The sequence below is a fragment of the Cervus canadensis genome, chromosome 18 (genome assembly GCF_019320065.1).
Source record: "Cervus canadensis isolate Bull #8, Minnesota chromosome 18, ASM1932006v1, whole genome shotgun sequence".
NCBI classification, from domain to species: Eukaryota; Metazoa; Chordata; class Mammalia; order Artiodactyla; family Cervidae; genus Cervus; species Cervus canadensis.
Window position 1 is genome coordinate 8507266 of NC_057403.1, and position 22161 is coordinate 8529426.

General features: G+C 42.2%; 1 protein-coding gene across 1 annotated transcript; it reads right to left on the minus strand.

Annotated features, from left to right (window-relative positions):
- Positions 1–474: 474 nt before the first annotated feature.
- LOC122420578 (zinc finger protein 616-like) lies at positions 475–21673 on the minus strand. Its single transcript, XM_043435825.1, has 4 exons — positions 21635–21673; positions 16746–16821; positions 13024–13150; positions 475–6580 (listed from the first exon to the last, which is right to left on the minus strand). Exons 2-4 carry the CDS (start codon positions 16779–16781, stop codon positions 2487–2489), a joined length of 4257 nt encoding a protein of 1418 aa, XP_043291760.1. The 5' UTR covers positions 16782–16821; positions 21635–21673; the 3' UTR covers positions 475–2486.
- Between the last annotated feature and the right edge of the window lie 488 nt (positions 21674–22161).

The following is a 22161-nucleotide window of genomic DNA, read 5'->3' on the forward strand; positions in this document are numbered from 1 at the left end:
CATGGGACAGATCCCTGGTCTGGGGAATTCCTACATGCTTTGTAGATATCCCATGAGCCACAACTACATGACCAATAACAAGTGAATAATAAAAAATAATTTATTTCAGAATGCTCCCAGCTCAAAAAGAGCTATCACTTTTAACCTTATTTCCCAAGTTTTTTATTTCCTAATTTTTGCAGTTATTATTCCTATTTTCAGTTCATGTAAATTAGGCACATGCTACTAGTTTCATTTCGGCACAAGAGGACTCAGGAAATATAACTGCACCGTTATGTACAGTGTGGAAAGAATAACTCAAGTGCAAATTATTAGCATATAATCCCAAAATTATCTATTGCTTGATTTCATCATGAAAAGAAATTCTACGTTCTTTCAACCTTGAGAGCCTTTGGTGCATTGCTAGTTTCTGTTATTAAGTACTGAGGTGGCGAAAACTCTGTTGTTGAAAGAAACATGATCCATTCAGGGTTATGGGGGAAATTATACAAATTTTATTAGAGCACAAGACTTACGGTACATTCTGCAGAAAACAACGGTACAACAGAAATGGCAGCAATCAATGATGAAACAGATACACACGCATACTTTTCTGGTTCTTTTGACTCAAGTTTCTTCACAATAGCTTTCCACAAACATTGTATTAGTGTGGTTTATCTCCAGCATATATGTTCTTAGATACCTAAAGAGTGAGCAGTAATTGTCACAACTGCCATAATATTTGCATGTCTAAGTATAAAGTATTTGGTGAACACTGAGATAACAGGGAGTACCTAAAAGCCTTGTGACATATTCTACACTGGTAAGGTTCTCTCTAGTATGGATGATCTGATGGATGGTGAGTTGTGATCCCAAGTTAAGGTTTACATACTCATGTCACTTGTGAGCTTTCTCTCCAAAATGACTTCTTTACTGAAGCCTGACTTCAGATTGTTCCCTAAAAACCCTGACACATTTATTATTACAATGATACAGTTTTTATCTAGTGTGAATATTCTCAAGAAGCTTAAGGTGTAAACAAAAACCCTGGCCACACTGATAACATTTGGAAGGTCTCTCAAGTTTGCGTCACCTGATGTCTTTAGGCCTGAATGGCACCTGAAGGAATAATGAATTTTCCTGATGAAGGGAATGATCTGCCTGTTATTGAAATCCTGGCCACAGACATTATGATTTCCTCCACTGGAGGGACTGATTGTGCTCTGAATGTATGGATTCTTGCCAGTAGGTATTTTCTCATGTTTTGTAAAAAAAAAAATGAACACCTTCCAAAAGACTTACCACATGCACTATGTGGGTAAGATTTCAATTCACATTAATTACCTGAGGATCAATTAGGTCTGAATATAGAATCAAAGCTTTACCATATCTACCACATTCATGCAGTTTTCCTCCAGTCTGACTTTTCTGAAGGCCCAAAACTTCATATACTTTCTTCACTCACTACATTTAGAAGTTTTCACTGCACTGACTCTCAGATGATCTGCAAAGTCATTCCGTGTGACTGCAGGCTTCGTCGTAAAAATCCCATTTATGTGGCTTCCCTCCTGTATGAACTGCCAAATGGTCAGTTACAGCTGAAAGTGAACTACAAACTTTGCCATATTCATTTTTATGCTTTCTATACAGTATGAATTCTGATGAATTATAAGGCCTGAACTCAGATTAGGGGCTTTGCCATACTCATTACAGTTGCACTAAAATGCTTCTCACAATTGACCCATTTTTAACAGTTTTCTCCACTATGAATTATCTGATGCTTCTTATGATGGTCATTTCAAGTAAACCACTGGCCACATACATCACATTTCTATGCATTCTTTCCTGTATGAATTGCCTGATGGTGAGTTAAGACTGGCTGTGCACTAAAACTTTTGTCACCATTGTTTCACTTGTAAGTTTTCTCTCCAACATGAATTCTCTGATGAACTGTAAGGTTTGCATTTAGATTACAAGCCTTGACATTGAGATCACATTCATGTGTTTTCTCTCCAGTATGAATTCTCTGATGAACTCCAAGTTGTGCACATCAAGTAAAGCATCAGCCACACACAACATATTTATACGGTTTCTCTCCAGTATGAATTTTGGATAAACTGCAAGCTTACCAATATGACTAAAGGCCTTGCCAGACAACACATTCATATGCTTTCTCTCCAGTATGAATACTCCGATGAATTGCAAGGTTTTCAGTTTGGCTAAAGGTCTTGCCACATACATAACATTTATATGGTTTCTCTCAAATATGAGTTCTCTAATGAACTGCAAAGTAACAGCTGAAATTGAAGACTTTGCCACATAAATGCATTTCTATGCTTTCTCTCCTGTATGAACTGCCTGATGGAGAGATAAGCATGACTGTGCACTAAAAGCTCTGTCACCATTGTTAATTTGTAACATTTCTCTGCAGTATAAATTCTTTGATGAAATGCAAGGGTTGATTTGAAACTAAAGACCTTGCCACATGCATCACATTTATATGCTTTCTATCCAGTATGAATTTTCTGATGAGATGTAAGGCTTCCTTTTACTCTAAAGGCCTTGCCACATACATCACATTTGTATGGTTTCTCGTTGGAATGAATTTTCTGATGGTATGTGAGGCTTCCATTTAAACTAAAGGCCTTGCCACATACATCACATTTATATGGTTTCTCTCCAGTATGAATTTTCCGATGAGTTGTAAGGCTTCCGTTTATAGTAAAGGCCTTACCACATACATCACATTTATACGGTTTCTCTCCAGTATGAATTTTCTGATGCGATGTAAGGGTTCCGTTTACTCTAAAGGCCTTGCCACATACATCGCATTTATATGGTTTCTCTCCAGTATGAATTTTCTGATGAGTTCTAAGGCTTCCGTTTACACTAAAGGCCTTGCCACATACATCACATTTATATGGTTTCTCTCGGCAATGAATTTTCCGATGAGATGTAAGGCTGCCATTTACTCTAAAGGCCTTGCCACATACATCACATTTATATGGTTTCTCTCCAGTATGAACCCTCTGATGAACTGTGAGTTGTGTGCTTCGAGTATAACCACGGCCACATACATCACATTTATACGGTTTCTCTCCAGTATGGAGGATCTGATGAACTGCATGGCTTTCTTTGCGAGTAAACGCCTGCCCACACACATCACATTTATATGGTTTCTCTCCAGTATGAGTTCTCTGATGAACTGTAAGGTAACACCTGGAACTGAAGACTTTGCCACATAAAGTACATTTACGTGCTTTTTCATCTGTATGAACTACTTCATGTATTTTTAAGGACGCCCGAGTAAAAAAACGTTTGTCACAGCTGTTACATTTGAAAGGTTTCACTTCAGTATGAATTCTCCGATGAATTCCAAGTTGTCTGTTTCCGGTAAAGCCACGGCCACATACATCACATTTATACGAATTCTCTCCAGTATGAATTCTCTGATGAATTACAAGCTTTGACTTTCGAATATAGCCACGGCCACATACATCACATTTATATGGTTTCTCTCCAGTATGAAGGATCTGATGAAGCACATGGCTTTCTTTGCGAGTAAAGGCCTTTCCACACACATCACATTTATATGGTTTCTCTCCAGTATGAACTCTCTGATGAATTTCAAGTTGTGATTTTCGAGTATAGCCACGACCACATACATCACATTTATATGGTTTCTCTCCAGTATGAAGGATCTGATGAAGTGCATGGCTTTCTTTTCGAGTAAAGGCCTTTCCACACACATCACATTTATATGGTTTCTCTCCAGTATGAGTTCTTTGATGAACTGCTAAACAACACCTGGAACTGAACATTTTGCCACACAAATTACATTTACATGCTGTCTCATCTGATTGAACTGCCTGATGTTTATTTAATGATGACAGTGCAAAAAAAAGTTTGCCACAGCTGTTACACTTGTAAGATTTCACCTCAGTATGAATTCTCCGATGAGTTCTAAGTTGTTTCTTTCCAGTAAATTCACAGCCACATACATCACATTTATATGGCTTCTCTCCGGTATGAACTTTCTGATGAATTCCAAGTTGTGACTTTCGAGTATAGCCACAGCCACACACAATACATTTATATGGTTTCTCTCCAATATGAATTCTCTGATGAACTGCTAAGTAACACCTGGAACTGAACATTTTGCCACACAAATTACATTTACATGCTTTCTCATCTATTTGAACTGCCTGATGTTTACTTAAGGATGACAGTGCAAAAAAACGTTTACCACAGTTGTTACACTTGTAAGATTTCACTTCAGTATGAATTCTCCGATGAGTTCTAAGTTGTCTCTTTCCAGTAAAACCAGAGCCACAAACATCACATTTATAAGGATTCTCTCCAGCATGTATTCTCTGATGAATTACAAGTTGTGACTTTCGAGGATAGCCATGGCCACATAAATCACATTTATATGGTTTCTCTCCAGTATGAGTTCTCTGATGAACTGTTAAGTAACACCTAGAACTGAACATTTTGCCACACAAATTACATTTACATGCTTTCTCATCTGTTGGAACTGCCTGATGTTTATTTAAGGATGACAGTGCAAAAAATCTTTTGCCACAGCTGTTACATTTGTAAGATTTCACTTCAGTATGAATTCTCCGATGAGTTCTAAGTTGTCTCTTTCCAGTCAAGTCACAGCCACATACATCACATTTATAAGGGTTCTCTCCAGTATGAACTCTGTGATGAATTACAAGTCGTGACTTTCGAGTATATCCATGGCCACACACATCACATTTATATGGTTTCTCTCCAGTATGAAGAATTTGATGAAGTGAACGGCTTTGTTTGCGAGTAAAGGCCTTTCCACACACATCACATTTATATGGTTTTTCTCCAGTATGAGTTCTCTGATGAACTGCTAAATAACACCTGGAACTGAACATTTTGCCACACAAATTACATTTACATGCTTTCTCACCTGTTTGAATTGTTTGATGTTTATTTAAGGAAAACAGTGCAAAAAAACATTTGCCACAATTGTTACATTTGTAAGATTTCACTTCAGTATGAATTCTCCGATGAATTCTAAGTTGTCTCTTTCCAGTAAAGCCACAGCCACATACATCACATTTATAAGGATTCTCTCCAGTATGAATTCTCTGATGAATTACAAGTTGTGACTTTCGAGGATAGCCATGGCCACACACATCACATTGATATGGTTTCTCTCCAGTATGAAGTCTCCAATGAATTGCAAGTTGTGTGCTTCGAGTATAGCCACGGCCACATACATCACATTTATATGGTTTCTCTCCAGTATGAAGGATCTTATGAAGTGCATGGCTTTCTTTGCGAGTAAAGGCCTGTCCACACAGATCACATTTATATGGTTTTTCTCCAGTATGAAGGATCTGATGAAGTGCATGGCTTTCTTTGCGAGTAAAAGCCTTTCCACAGACATCACATTTATATGGCTTCTCTCCAGTATGAACTCTCTGATGAATTTCAAGTTGTGACTTTCGAATATAGCCACGGCCACAGACATCACACTTAAATGGTTTCTCTCCAGTATGAAGGATCTGATGAAGTGCACATCCTTCCTTGCGAGAAAAGGCCTTTCCACACACATCACATGTATATGGCTTCTCTCCAGTATGAACTCTCCGATGAATTCTAAGTTGTGACTTTCGAATATAGCCACGGCCACATACATCACAATTATATGGTTTCTCTCCAGTATGAAGGATCTGATGAAGTGCACAGCTTTCTTTTCGAGTAAAGGCCTTTCCACACACATCACATGTATATGGCTTCTCTCCAGTATGAGTTCTCCCATGATTTTGAAGGTGTGTCTTGTGCTTAAAGGAGTGGCCACATACATCACATTTATATGGTCTCTCTCCAGTATGTACTCTCAGATGAATTTGAAGGGCTGTGTTCTGTTTAAAGCTGTGGCTACATACATCACATTTATACAGTTTCTCTCCAGTATGATTTCTCCGATGAACTGCAAGGCTCTCATTATCATTAAAGGCCTTGCCATGTATGTCAGCTTTATATAGTTTTCTTCCTGTAAGGATTCTTTGATGTCTAGTGAGTTCTGAGTGCTGAAGAAAGGTTATGCTACACTCAGGAGTTTTGTAAGATTTTTTCTTGTGTCCTTCCTGGTCTAGGGCCTGTTCTGAGGGACGCATAACAGCACTCTCATGTTTATGGCAAATGCCTTTGTGGACACTATGAGTTCTCTGAGGTGGCAAACCTGAGGGGCTACTGTTAGTATTAGTCACAATTTGACTACATTCAAAAATCGTCCCTTCAGACTGAAGCATCTGCAATTCTTCATGAAAGCTTGATCTGAGTCTTTCAACAGGCTTATCTCCTGCATCATTTCTACTCTGATGATCTTTTCCAGTGAGATTTTTGTTATGGGATATAGATATTTCGTTGTCACTTCTTTCATCATCTGTCCACAGACTCTCAAAACCATGCACAGTTTCCTCTATCTTCCAGAGGAAAAAATCTTTGGTTTCATGGGTTTCAGTTCTTCCAAACATCACTCTTTGCAGAATTTCTCCTTTTCCACTGTTTCCTTTTGCTTGTAATTTCTTGGTCATATGTATATGAGATACATCTACAAGATATAAACCATAGGTATCCTATTAATTAAAATTCATAAATAAATTCTTTCATATTGAACACATGATATTATACCAAAAGTCATACCCATTCTGAACAGAATGAAGAATCTTCCCAATGATGAACTTAGAAATATAAGGAACATTTACAAAGAAATAGAACTCGTTAAAAAAAAAAAAAAGTGATCACACATAATTCAAATTAATTTTAGCATAGCCAAGTTTCAAAGATGCAATCAGGAAAATATTCATTTTATGCAAACTCATGTCAAGTCATAAAAGAAAAGGTATTTTCCCACCATGACCTCAAAGCTCATTCTACTTGGCAGTAAACACACTTCTGTCTCATAAGTGAGGAGAAAAAACACTAAAAATCCATGGATGGGGAGATTGGCAGGTTACACTCCATGAGATCACAAAGAGTCAGACAGGACTCAGAGGGACTGAGCAGCAAGGATCAAAAAGGCAATACCCTGTAGTGGTAAATAATCCAAAGGAAGCATTCTAACAAATATTGTAAAACATAAATGGCAGTTGACAACTGTTCAACAAGCACTGCATAGTGAAAATAAAGAATCTGTTAAAACAGCTCCAGCACCCACCCCCTCACTCCCCATCACAGGGCTTATGAGATCTTACTTCCCTGACCATGGAATAAACCCGGGATCACTGCAGTGAAAGAGCTGAATCCTGTCCACTGGACTGTCAGGGAATTCCCTAAAATAATTTTAAAAAGAAAAGAAAGAACACTTTTCTAAATACCTCCTATAAATCTATAAGCAAACAGACGTATAGACATTTTATAACAAGAAGTGGTTCATGTCAGTTATACTGTGTAAAACATAAAGACTGTCATCTTTAAATCACAAAGAATTAATAAATGAAACATTCTCTATACTTAAGTAACAGCCATTCAATATAGCAATTGCCTATCTATACAGAATCCTTAACTTACTCGGTTCATGAGCTCCAAAATACAAGTAAAAGAGCAAGCTTTGGGGACTTCCTTATGGCTTAGAGGCAAAGAATCCACTATAAAAAAGGAATATTATTTGAAAACTTATTAACTAGAGTCAGAGACAAACTCTTGGGAAGGAAATATAAACTAACAATATACACTACGTAATGCAGACAAAGGGACATGTCACAATAACCATGACATGAAGCAAATATACATTTTATGCAAAAGTAACCTTTGAGACAAATTTCTTGATGGTCCAGTGGATAGCATTACGTGCTTACACTGTAGGGTTACAGATTCCATCCCTGAATGGAGAACTACAATCGCATCTGCCACATTGTTCAGGAAAAAAAAAAAAAGTAACTTCTGACTTTTCCAGCAAAACAGTCAAAATTATATGACACCTAAGAGCATGAATTAACTCAATTTTTAAAATAAAGGTAGTAGATTCACAGGGTTCATGTACACAACCCCATGGTATATGAAAGGAATGAGCAAGCAGGACTGAAACCCAGACCTACAGATTCATACATGTTCTTAACCACCAGGGCCCACTTGGGCAGAGCAGATTACAAAAGGTTACAACAAACTCTAGGAGTTTAAAACGATACGGTCAAGTAAGACACATGAACTGATCTGCGTAACTAACAGCCTTACTCAGCCATCTCACCTATGAATGGTTTCCGAGGTACCACACCCCCATATCAATTCAGGTCGTGTCCTGAAAATATGCTTCAGTGGATGAGCATGGGTCATTTTGTACAGTATGAGCAAGGAGGGAACATGCAGCCTGATTCATATATGCATCACGTGCAAGACTGGGGATCCAAGAGAGGACCTCAACGTCCACTGTCCTTACAGGTTTCCTGAGTTACAATCATAGAAGATCCAAACCACATTCCTATTACACACAGCCCTGAAGGTTGTGGTAAAAGCAGTAACAACAGGAATAGCTGAGGGCTCTGAACAGGAAGACAGGTTAAGGGCAGCTCTGTGTAGGATCTGAGACACCAAATGCAATCGAAGAGCTGACAATCTTTCCCCTTCTTCCAGTGAGGTGTCCCAAGTGCAGCAAATAGGAAGAGAACCAGGCTGGCTCCAAGGATTATGGCTCTGGAGGTGTTACTGTTGCTCTACATGGACCAAAAAGTGGACATCCCATGGACTCCAGCACAGAAGGGGGACAAAGAGGAAACAGGTCCCTTTGAAACACCTCATTACATGCTCCCCAAAGTGAAGCAACAACATTAACAGGAGTCAAATGACACACTGCTAAAGATCATATAAAAACTACACTTTGGGACTTTTTTCCTTGGAATCCAATTTCCATAAACCTCTCATTCCTTTTTTTTCCCCCTTAAATCACTTTTTTCATTTATAAACAGCCACTTGTAAATCAGACCTAATTTCTTTCTCCCTAATAAAATATAATTTTCATGTAGGATTCAGACAATTTTCACATGGGCTACAGATTGAATATCTACAATCAGTCTCCTTGTCTCTGCATTTGCTGAGATAAGAGATAGCTAGCCTCCAGCTGAGGAATCTATAGGAATCTATAACAAAAACAGGGTAAATAGCCAGTCTTTGTCTCTTACCTCAAGGGAATAATCATGGCAAGGACAAAGAAAGCAAAAAACCCTGTCTATTAAGGGAGACACTACACATGTGCAGAAAGGTTAGTTGAGGTCAAGTCAGAGGATAATTCCAGGCTATAATGACTCTTGGTCCTCCCAGAAGCCTTCACTTCGAGACTCATCTTGGCTAGGGTATGCGTCCGCACCCCAGGTGAGAGTGCTGAGACAAATTAACCAGAGGGGACAAAAGAAAGTGACTGGCCCAAGGGGACACGAAGACCTGGAAAACTGTACCTTTTTGAAGAATTGACACTTTCCAAAGGTGGGGCTCTCTCTCTGAGCTAGCCCATGCACCTTTCTGCATGTATGTTTCCTTTCAATAAACTTTTTCCTTTACTCTTTATTTTGTGCCTCTTCATCTGAATTCATTCTTGACTAGGCAGTCAAGATTAGGGACCTTAACCCTATCTGTTTGCTGCTGTGGTCCAATGGTCAGGACTCTTGGTCTGGGAAACAAAGACATTGCTTCCAGCTTCCGCTCACTTCCACTCACTGCTATAAGCATCTAAACTCAATTTCACTTCTCATACCTTTTTTACTGAGAACACCCATCTTACTTTCCTTAAGCAACCATGAACTGTGCTTTCTATTAGCATTTTCTAGATTGGTGAACAAAAATACCAGTGATAACTTCTAAAAATATTTGCTTTCTTATAGACAGCATCTCAGGATACTCATCAATAGTCCTAAATCTCTCAGTGTAATACAATAGAAGTATTACACAATGTAGATGACTGAAGACATGTCTTAATTAGATGAGCAAACATTAATACTAGATATTTAATACTGAATATTTCTCAGTTCACGTGAACCTGATTTGTATGCACTTACTGTTTTAAAAAAAATTTTATTTGTTATTTTTGGCTTCAACAGATCATTGTCGCTGATCCATCTTTCTCTCCTTGTGTTGAATGGGGACTATTCTCTAGTTGTGGTGTATGAGCTTCTCATTGTAGTTACTTCTCTTGTGGACCACAAGCGCTAGAGCACGGGTGGTTCAGTGGTGGTGCTGCACAGGCTTAGTTGCTCTGCAGCATGTGCAGTCTTCCCAGACCAGGGATCGAACCCATCTTCTGCACTGGCAGGCGGATGCTTTACTACTAAGCCACCAATGGTAAGTCAAGTGCTTACTTTCTTTTAAAGCCAATTGAGTAAGAGCTCATTTACAAATAAACCTCAGCAACATTATCCAAAATCAAAGACACACACTGAGACATGCATAAATCCAGACAGATTTAAAATGTCTCTCTGATGCTACTGGAGTTGATTGCAATTGCCTCCTCCAGGGGATCTTCCCTAGCCAGGGACTGAACCCACAACTCCTGCATCTACCACACTGGCAGGCAGCTTCTTTACCACTAGAGTCATCTGGGATCACTGGTAAAGGTTCACTTCAAGCTTTTCTGTAGGCAGGGCTTTTTAAGAAGCTAGCTGTTTTTATTCCATATGCAAAAAGAAATGGTTTGTACTCTCAAAAAAAAAAAAAAAATCATTTTAACCAGTATTCTCCAGACTCTAAAGAATATCACAGCAATCCCTGTGTCAAAAACATTATCCTCCCTTTCTATAGTCACAGTTTTATATCTAAAATACAGATCAAATAGTTCTCAAATTGACTGTGATAACAGGGGCACATGGATGATGAAAATCTTGGATTGTCCCTCTGGGTAGATGGGGGTCTTCACTTTATCAGAAGAATCTGAAGGGATAAAGAAATTTGCCAGAGTGGGGACAGCAGTGGAGGAAGCTGCCCCCCAACCCACCACCGAGAGACAGGGGAAGTTAGCTTCATCAGGGGACTAGCTGATGGAGAGGGAGACAGAGCGGTTGAGAGGGGTTAAAGGCCACAACAGGACAAAGATAACAGAGACACAAAGGGCAGTGGCAGACACTGTTAGAGCTGTGGGCCAGCTCAACGGAGAGCCCACTTAAAAAGTGAGGAGCTAATCAGCTGAAATATAATTTGACATTGTATATATAGACAATCATCCTCACTAATTGCACAATTCTGTTTCCAGGTGCAACTTCTTTTCAGACAATTTTAATTTACGTTTATGTACCACATGTTACTTCCCTGGTGGCTCAGCTGGTAAAGAATCCTCCTGCAATGAAGGGGACACCTAGGTTCAATCCCTGGGTTGGGAAGATCCCCTGAAGGGAAAGGTTAACCACTCCAGTATTCTGGCCTGCAGAATTCCATGGACTCTATATTCCATGGGGTTGCAAAGAATCCAACAGGACTGAGTGAGTTTCCCTTTCATTTTATGTACCTCATGGTAGGAGAGAGAAGGATTCAGATAGGATCCAGCAGGACACATTCTTATCCTTTCTCAATGGGTGAGAGTCACAAACATTCAGTAACTTCTAAAGGTACAGCCCTCTTTAATTTAAGGTTCCAATTCTCACACCATCCAGTGAAGACGTCCCATGTATCAGCTAACTAGTAGAAAGGCGAGTCTTCACATAAGGGAATAAAAACTTCATCAACCTTAACCTCTTTCTTCTTACAGAGTGGCATTTTGTCTCACAAATACTGCTCACAGGGCCAATTAAAGTTTTGTAAAAGTTGTCACTTTTGTCTCAGGTTCAAAGATTTCTTAACAAAATTAGAGACTTGTTCTGTAAATAAATAATACAAATACTTATTATAGAATTATTGAGCTGACTTTCAATATGCTAACAATAAAAGCAAAGAGAAGTTGAAACAGCAGAAGATACATCACCAAATTGGGTTCTGACCAACTCAAACAGCACTGCGAAGTCCCAGGACACAGCCCATCTGGAGACCGAGTGGGGAAAAGGTCCCAGGCAGTGTGTTAGGGTCTTGGGTGAGACTTCAAAGAAGGCAGTTTGGGGTTCCCCTTTAAATCCCAGGACGCTATCTGTTATCATCAGCAATCTGTGAGCAAATAGCACATCTGTTTTTCTGTTAATGCTATTTGTGCTAAAAAACCTATAATGTTGCTAAGCCTGGGGCTGAGTAGGCCAGGGCCCCTCCAAGGGCTCGACAACCTCAAGATGTGTCCCTTATCTTATCTCTGGTGCTGCAAGCCTTGCACTCACAGCAAGCAGTCATGGCACTCACAGTCAGGGCAGTGTCCAGGCAGGTTAGAAGCAAACTCAGAGGCCTGCTTTAGAGAGGACCTAGACCCTGTGTCTCCTGCATTGCCAGGTGTAGAATCCCGTCTCTTTTGTCATCCAAGAAGTGATGGACATTTTGAACAGACAGAAAAATATTCACAAATTAATTTACTATGTGCGTCCTTCTGAATGCACAGGAAACAGTATAATATACAGTATAATATGCAGATACCTGGGCTTCCCCGGGGCTCAAAGGTAAAGTATCCACCTGCCACCCAGGAGACATGGGTTTGACCCCTGCGGGGGAAGATCCCCCTGCACGAGGGCATGGGAACCTACTCCAGTACTCCTGCGGGGAGAATCCCATGGACAGAGGAGCCAGGAGGGCTACAGTCACTGGATCGCAAAGAGTCAGGCACGATTGTAGCAACTGAGCACACAGGCATGCATGCATAGCTCCTTTCCAAGAACTACTGAACCAAGAACACAGGTGTAAAAAACAGGGAATTGGATATTTCAAAGTTCGAAATCAGCTTTATAAATACTCAAGCTGTGGAAAAACTTGTGTATCACACAGTGCGCAGATCACCTGAAGAAAGGATGAGCTTAAACTCCTGATGCCAATCACAAAGTTTTTTCAAGTCTGAATCAACAAGGCTATGAACTTAGTCAAGCACAACAGGGGCTCCCAAGAGACACAGAGGGAAAATGCAGAGATACCCCAAACCAGATTCCAACTTCACAGGGAAGTGATCCTCACCCACAGACAGCAGGTTCCTGTAGGTCTCCTCCATCACATCCCAGTACAAGGCCCTCTGAGCAGGGTCGAGGCATTCCCACTCCTCTGGAGTGAACTTGATGTCCACATCCTCGATGGTCAACTGTGTCTGAAATGAAAGCACATTTCACTAACAGGTGCTGAGGAGGATTCTTATTTTCATATGAAATGAGAAGAGGTGAGAGGGGTAAGGATCAATTCAGGTAATGTAATATTCTGATAGATCCATTAAAAGCTATTTGGAACAAACTGTGGGTCTCTAATTTCCAAGCTGTTTCATAAGACGATGATGTCTTCCAATCAATATGAATTTGTCACTTGTGTGGACAACACATGAAGAATATACAAATAAAATTCATACAGTGAGTAGTCTATGCAGAAGTGTTACACTGTACACACGGAAGGACAATCACTATCTAGATGAGTTACAGCAAGAGACTGCTGTCTTCAGAGACGACAAAGTCCACAGCGGCTTTAAAAGAACACACACTGTGATGATTATGACATCACACAGGTGTTTCAGCACTTCAGACACACTAAGCATTACTCTTAAGACTTTACACAGATGAACCTATCATCAACATGACAGTATGTTAGAGAAAGATCTGTGTCCATCTGACTGGGGAGAAAACTGTCATTCTAAGAACTCGTGCAGATCAAACAGTTAAGAAATGAGGCAACAGCACCTGAGGTCAGGTGGTTGGAAGTGACAACTAAACCTAAGGAACCAACGAGTTAAGTACCAGAGCAGAAAAGTGCATCCAGAGAGTTCCGTGAGAATACCTGAAATAAGTTCAAGAAAGCTGAAGTGCAATGGAGCTGTAGAATCCCAGATATTTTGTCAGCCAAGGAAAGATGGACATGATAGATGGAAAGAAAAATATTCACAGATTAATTTACTATCTACCTCCTTCTGAATGCACAGGGAACACTATAATATGCAGTATCATAAGTAGGTATCTGGGTTGCCCTGAGGCTCAGCAGTAAAGAATCCACCTGCAATGTAGGGGACATGGTGTTGACATCTCTGGGGGGAAGATCCCCCTGGAGGAGGGCATGGCAACCCATTCCCGTATTCTTGCCTGGAGAATTCCAGGGACAGAGGAGCCTGAAGGGCTATGGCCCACTGGGTTGCAAAGAGTCGGATACGACTATAGGATAAATGGTCACCTAATAGGGTTACCCGCTCTTCCCTCCAACCACACAATGTCAATACTCTAACTACTATTTCCATCATTCACGTGATGAGGTAGAAAAAAACTTAAGGGAATGGAAAACACTTAAGATACAATTTCAACTGCTACAAAGCATAACACATGTTTATGAGATGATGTTCTGTAATAAAAGCATGGAATTACAGATCCATGCACTCACCCATGCACACGGAAACACACAATTGGTTGAAACAAGGAAGAATTGTGTTTATTTTTTTCTTTCAATCAAAATTTACTGAGCATCAAGTCTGGGTCCCAAGCTGGGAATACAGCAGTGAACATAATGGAGCTTATGGTCTAGCAGCCAGCCACCCAATTACACCCATATTTTAACATTACAACTGCAATATGTGCTCTGAAACAGGCCTGATGCTACAAGATTTATTGGAAAGTCTTGACCTACATCAAGAAATCAAACAAGGTCTCCACGAAGAAGAAACACTTGGATTGGCAAGGTGGAAAATGGAAGAGTGTTGTAAGGACAGAGAACAGCCTGAGTGCTGGCTCTGAGGCAGGAAGATATTTAGTGAACAGAAAACCAGCCAGTCTGACTGGGACACAGGGAACAAAGAGGGGTGATGCCAGGTAGAGGCTGCTTTCTACAAGGTCTTCAGATTTAGGACTTTATTCCAAAAGTACCTGGAAGTCACTGAAGAATCTGCAGGAGGTCAATCAGAGGTTTAGATTTGTTTTTCAGAGCTCACTCTGCTGTGTGTGGAGGTTGTTGTTGCTTAGTCACTCAGTCGTGTCAGATCTTTGCAACCTCATGGTTTCCCACCATGCTCCTCTGTTCACGGGATTTTCAGGCAAGAATACTGGAGTGAGTGGCCATTTCCTACTTCAAGGAGACGCCTTTTGACACATTCTGGGATGATACTCCCATTTTCTTTTATTCATATGTATTTCATAATCTTTGGGACATTAAAAATGAATCAATTGTACTTCAGTAATTTGTCCACATTCTAATTTTTTAAAAGTTAATTATTTTGGTTTTCCTGGGCCTTTGTTGCTGTGAGGAGGCTTTCTGTATTTGCAGCTACAGTGCACAGGCTTCTTATTGCAGTGGCTTCTCTTGTATTGGAGCACAGGGTCTAAAGTGCGTGGGTTTCAATAGTTATGGCTCCCAGGCTCCGGAGCTCACGCTCAGTAGTTGTGGTTCATGGGCTTAGTTGCTCTGAGGCATCTTCCTGGACCTGGGATGGGAGCTGTGCACTGTACACTGGCAGGCACATTGTTATCCACTGTACCACCAGGGAAATCCTCAACATTATCTTATATTAGTTAAAAAAAATGAAAAACAAGCAGAAAATAATATACAGAAGATTTATTCTAATCAGTATAAAAATACCTGTATTTACAAATAATATAAGGGCTTCCCTGGTGGCTCAGTGGTAAAGAATCCACTGGCCAGTGCAAGAGACCCAGGTTTGCTATCTGGACCAGTAAGATCCCACATGCCAAGGGGCAACTAAGCCCCTGAGCCTCAATTTCTAAGCCAGAGCTCTAGAGTCCAGTAGGTGAAACTACTGAAGCCAGCGTACTCTAGAGCCTGTGCTGCAAGATGAGAGAAGCCACCACAATGAGAAGCCCACACACCACTTCTAGAGAGTGGTCACCACTCGCCAGAACTAGGTAAAAGCCACTGAAGCAATGAAGAGCCAGTACAGCAGAAAAGTATATTTAAATATAATAATATGATATTATCATTAATGATATGCATGTAGTTATTAACAAAATCCAAAGTTTATCTTTTTATTCCATGAGCAAATATTGCCATCAAGATTAGGAAAGTTGGGGGAATTCCCTGTCGGTCCAGGGTTTAAGATCTCCAAGTTCCACCACAGGGTTTCAGGTTCAATGCCTCCTCAAGGAACTAAGACCCTGCAAGCTGCATCATGCAGCCAAAAAGGAAGAATAAATAATCAGCAAACTATATTTCATAGTTTAAATTAGATGCTGTAATGAAACACTCTCTATCCCTGAGGTCTGTTTCTGAACTTTCCATTTCACTCCCAAACACTTAAAATTTTCAAGGAGGTCCTAATTTAGTTTTAAATGTACTATAAAAAGTCAGGACTGATTCCCTCTCATTGGCTTCTTTTCCAGATTCCAGTACGTACTGTTCATGTTAATAAATACCTCACATCTACGTGCAGCCTCTTTACCGCAGTTGACAGAGAGCAGACAGAGCATCCAGATGGGCCCTAAGCAATCCCTGCTGCCCAACAGCACTGAGACCCCGTTTGCAACCCATGGGTGAGAAGCTCTGCCCAGGACGGTGTCCAGGGGAGCCTCCTCACAAAGGCCAGGTCACCAGGTCACGGGGACACGGGATCTAAGTGGAGACGACAGATGCTGAGGGAAGGTTCTGGGTGAGTGCACATGTATAGGAGTCAGAGAGGATACTCCAGAGTCAGACACGATTAGCGAGTCCAGAGAAGGGCATTTCAGGAAGGGCACACTGAGAATCCACTGAGAATATGACCTTACCTGAGAAAGAGCCATGCCTGACTTGTTTTCTCTCATCTTCCTCCTCTTCTGGGCTTCACCCTCAGGTAAAGTGAATCTTCAAGGCATATCAAAAATATGGAAAACAGGGTGTTCAGTGCTTAGAGTCAACACACCCCCTTCCCGAGCCCCAACCCCGCACAAAGGGAAGCCCTCACCATGAGCCCACTGTCTCAGGAGGGACTCAGGACAGGCAACTCCCGCACAGAGTCCAACACGGGACTTTCCCACACTTTCCCTCGGATCACATTCCTCGCCTCGTGAAGCCTCATGCACACAGCAGCAGGGGGCACCTCCGCTCACCCCACAATCCCCCTCAGGTCACACAGCATGCCCTGGTCCAGCCCCACTCAGAGCAGAGCACCCTCCCCTCCCCCAGGGCCTGATCTCAGTCTCAGAAGTGGAGGCTAAGAGCCCTGGTGCTCAATGCAGGATCCAAATCGGAATCATCTGCGGCCTGTGCACATTCCTGGGGCGACGCCCCCACATGAGATCCTGAGGAGCATGTATGATGGGGGAGGGGTACAAAACATGCCCTGGCAAAATGCCTCATGATCTCATGTGAAGCCTGTGTTGAACACCACTCAAGAAGTCAAGTCCAGCCTACCTCCCACTTTCTTCTTTTCCAGCTTTACGGACGTAGAACGGCCTATCAAGAAGGTGTTGTGTATACATTCCATGCACGTTGTGTCCATGTGACACATGTGTACACTGTGAAATATTTATCATCAACCACTAACCAGCACATCCATCATCTCCAAATTCCCATGGTTTGTGTGTGGTGACAACACCGACGCTTTATTCTCCTGTCAAATTTCCAGTAACACAGGATTAACTAGTCAGCATGTTGCACATATCTCCCCAGGATGTACTCATTTTACAACTCAAATCTGTACCTTTTGACCAACATCTCCCCATCTTCTCCACCTCCGAGCCCCAGATAACCACCATCCCACTGTCTGGTACTAGTGGTTTTCACTTTTTCACATTCCACATAATGGAAGCACATATTGTATCAGTCTTTCCCTGTCTGTCTTGATTCACTTAGCACAATGCTTTCTACATTCATCCAATTGACCCAAGTGACATAAACCGCCATTTCTATGGGTGCACAATATGTCATTATATGTGTGTGTGTTCGCTTGGGTGTATGTTACTGACCTAGAACCTGGGCTCTTTAATCAACAGCATTAGTTAAGAGATCAAAGGAGAAATTCAGGGAAGGCTTTATTTTGACTCCTGCTGCAGTAAGGTGGAGCTAGAATAAGAAGTATATGACCAACCGACAGTCCTAGTGCCCATCCCACAGTCTTAGTCCTCACCCCGAGGGTAAGATGCTGAAAGCATCCTGGGAGGAACAGGAACACAGTGCACCCTCCATGAAGAGAAAACAGAAACCACTCCAAATAATTAAAGGAGAAGGGCATCTTTGATGAGGGTGATACAGAGGCAGTAAACGTGGCTAACTTGACAGCAAATATCAGAAGAAAAAGCGGAGATCTCGCTGGCCTAGAGGTGAAGGAACAGAAAGAGTGAGAGCCACGGTCACAATTTAATTACCAAAGGTAGGAGAAAAACCTAAGATCTGAGACAGAGAAGGTTTTGCTGTTTATGAACAAGGACTAAGTGAATGTGAGCAGGACAGACTGACCAAGAGAATGGGGTCGACTCCCAGGATGAGGCTGGAGACCCTGGCAGTGACCTGAGGATGACAAAGGGCTGTGGAGCCACCTGAGGAGTCAGCATGCTGCCCTGAGGACATGGGGAAGCCAGCGGAGGTGGGAGGCCTCCCTGCAGATTGACCCTTATTCATAGAAGACGGCTCATGACTGTCTCTCTGACTCTGAGCCTATGTTCCCGCCTCCATCCTACAGTTGTCCTTTGAATTCTGGAAAACTGGGATTCATTTCAAATTCTAGTAACAAGTGGGAACTCCCTCCAAGAAAAACTGCCATACACAGTCACACACCCAATTTGGCCAATCATTTCAGGAGTCACTTTTGCTCAGCTTCTGGACCTGAGGAAGCATCATCAGATCAACTCATAGCTCACTAGTTACTGGATCACATAAAAGAGAGGAAAATGGACCATCATACTAACTGCTTAAATTAGGTCTTGATTCAATAAAAAAGATCACTGACATCCTTACTAAGTACTCATCAAAATAGTTTACAACTATTTACTAGTTACCAAAAAATGTTTCCAAGATATAACACAAAGAGAAGACAGGAAATGGGCTTCAAATAAATGTGAAACAAACCTAAGTTAATCAGCTTATTAAAACTTTTTTCATTGAAAAACTCTGATGCAAAGTGGAAAAAAATAAAAATCAATTGATAATATAGCATATTTCCAAAAGAATAACATGAACTAATTTCAGGAGACCACCAAATCTTTTCAGATGTCAATAGTTGTTTACAAGAAAGTAGATATTGAAATGAACTAATCTTTATCCCAAGCTAAAAAAAGAATTAAATGTAAACAAAGGAGAAAGCAAAAAGGAAAACCATCACTAAGAACATGTTTAAAGTTCCTTGAAAAGGTACCAAGTAGTAACAGTCTGTCAATTCTTTAACCACTTCTCCTCTCCCACAACCTCTACTGCACACCAGGAAAAGGGAAGTGGGTGACCCACCTCTGAGCGTCAAGTCACTGCCTTACCCCCAAATTCAACAGACTCTGCACATGGATGCTACCTTTCAATACAAATAATTACAACCACCACAAGCCTTACAGACAGAAGTACTGCAATTCTCATCCTGTGTATAATTTAAAGGAGCAAGATTTAAATTTATTAGACTGTAAAGCAAAAATCAATGTATCATATCTTAATTCTTTATCTAATGGATTCAGCACTCTTCTGGATCTAGTCCCCACCACCACCTGCACACTACTTGTTTCCACTTCATTGGGTTTATCTGTTTCCCTATTTCTTTCTCTGTCTCCCTTCCTCTTCACCTCTGCTCTCCTGCTGTGCCTGTCCTCCTGTCTACTTCTTCCCTGACTCCTATCCTGCCTCTCTCTGCCATCTGTTCCCCATAAAGATGTTTTCTCTCCAACCTCCCTGATAATCCAAAATCTCCATGTATTTCTCCCTTTCTTCCTCCATGTCTGCCCTCCCTTCCTCCCAACTCTCTGGCATCTCCAAGTGCAATGCTTCCTTTCAGCTCACTTTCTTTCTCAGCTCCTCCAATCACTCAGTTCAGTTGCTCAGTCAAGTCAGACTCTGGCATCCCATGGACTGCGGCATGCCAGTCTTCCCTGTCCATCACAAACTCCCGGAGTTTGCTCAAACTCATGTCCATCCAGTCAGTGATGCCGGCCCCTTCTTCTCCCACCTTCAATCTTATCCAGCATCAGTCTTTTCCAATGACGTAGTTCTTCTCACCAGGAACCCAAAGTATTGAACCTTCAGCTTGAGCATCAGCCCTTCCAATGAAAATTCAGGACAGATTTCCATCAGAATTGAGCTGCTTGGTCTCCTTGCAGTCTAAGGGACTCTCGAGAGTCTTCTCCAACACCACAGTTCAAAACCATCAACCCTTTGGCACTCAGCTTTCTTTACGGTCCAACTCTCACATGCACACGTAACTACTGGAAAAACCATAGCTTTGTCTATAGACTTTTGTCGGCAAAGTAATGTCTCCGCTTTTTAATACGCTGTCTAGGTTGGTCATGGTTTTTCTACCAAGGAGCAAGCATCTTTTAATTTAATAGTTGCAGTCACCATCTGCAGTGATTTTGGAGCCCAGGAAAATAGTCTGTGACTGTTTCTGTTCACTAGTAGTACCCTTTCTCTGCCAGCATGATACTGTCTGCAGGTCAAGGATCCAACTCTTGTATCCCCTTTGTCAGCTCTCTGTGTGAACTGTCTCTCCCCTGTCGCCCTCTTTGGGACCGGTGATTCACAGCCCGACTCTCTTGAAGGCTATAGAAGGGGGCGGCAGAGGACGAGATGGTTAGATAGCATCCCTGGACATGAATTTGAGCTGACTCTAGGAGATACAGGGGTCGCAAAGACTCAGACTCAACAACACCACCTCCATATGTTGCTCACCTTTAACTTTCCGGAGACCCTGCTTTTCTCTAAACGTCTCTCCTTGACCCACCGTTACCTTCAAGGCTCTTTCGTGTTGCTATCTCTTCGCAAGTTCCTCACCAATCCTCTTCATTGCCATCGCTTTTCCCTCATGCTATTTTCAATTTGCTATTTCTCCTGACCCTCCTGGCCTCCTATTTGCAGGGATGGCGACTGAATAAGAAGCACCCACCCGCAAGAGCCAAATTCCAGAGTGTGGTATTTGGGACACAGAACCATGGGTGTCACGTGGCTGGGCCAGGCCACCTCCACCCACACGGAGTCGGGATAACGCTCTAAGAAAGGAATGCCTGAAGGACAGAACTACCGGCCTGAGGAGAAGCGACGACTGAGCGGCTGGGAGTCTCAGGAGCGGGGCGGGCTCTCCAGAATCCCAGGACCGGGGAGAGAACTGGGCCTCTCCGGGAGCGGGGGCCGGCGCGGCCTCCAGGGGTCGAGAGCGCGAGCCTGGGGACCGCGGAGCGAATAAACCCACATCGCCCAAGAGAATTTCACGTGGTGCAGGAAGGGCAGAGGGGTCAGTGAACTCAGAAATTGGTTTTCAGCAGCAAAGAGGTGCGAAACGAAGCGTCTCATGGACCAAACGCAGGCATCCGCTTCACAGCGACTTTAAAGCAAAATGGAGGCGCCTCTTCGCCACACAGGAACATCTGAATTTGCTGGGGGTGGTGGGACGGGCGCGAAGATTTCGATTCAGTAGCGACCCTCAACCCACATTACAGAGGAAAGACAACTGAGAGAGGAAGACTTGACTAGAAAAAGAGAAACTCACTTTGCGCTGAGACCTCCGCTCGCCGCTCTCCGCTTCCGGGTGTGTGACGCTGTGCGCACGCGCAGTGAAAAAGCGGAGCGGCCTGGAGGCGGGGCCGAGCCGAGTCCAGCGGTCAGGGGCGCCGCCGGAGAGAAGTCAGGCCTGCGTGGGGACAGTGGGAGGGTGAGGCGGTCGGGGCCTCACTGCTGAAGGTGGCTGCAGTCAGGAAATGAAAAGACGTCCTGCTCCATGAGAGGAAAGGTATCATAAAAGTAGACAGCGTATTTTAAAGCAAGGGCATCACTTTGCCAACGAAGGTCCCTAATGTCAAATGTGTTGTTTTTCCAGTAGCAGGTAGGGATGTGAGAGCTGGTCCATAAACAAGGCTGACCACAGAATTGATGCTTTTGAATTGTGGTGATAGAGAAGAGTCTTGAGAGTCCCTTGGACAACAAGGGGATCAACCAGTGAATCCTAAAGGAAATCAACCCTGAATATTCACTGGAAGGATTGATGCTGAAGCTCCAATACTTTGGCCAATTGATGCA

Bases quoted from the DNA above. Each gene is read 5' to 3' on its own strand.
- LOC122420578 (XM_043435825.1), bottom strand. From the start codon at position 16,781: ATGAGAGAAAACAAGTCAGGCATGGCTCTTTCTCAG. The intron at 13,151-16,745 runs GTAAGGTCATAT...CTTTCATTTCAG, and splicing joins CAGGCATGGCTCTTTCTCAG to ACACAGTTGACCATCGAGGA. The intron at 6,581-13,023 runs GTGAGGATCACT...TATATCTTGTAG, and splicing joins CAGGAACCTGCTGTCTGTGG to ATGTATCTCATATACATATG.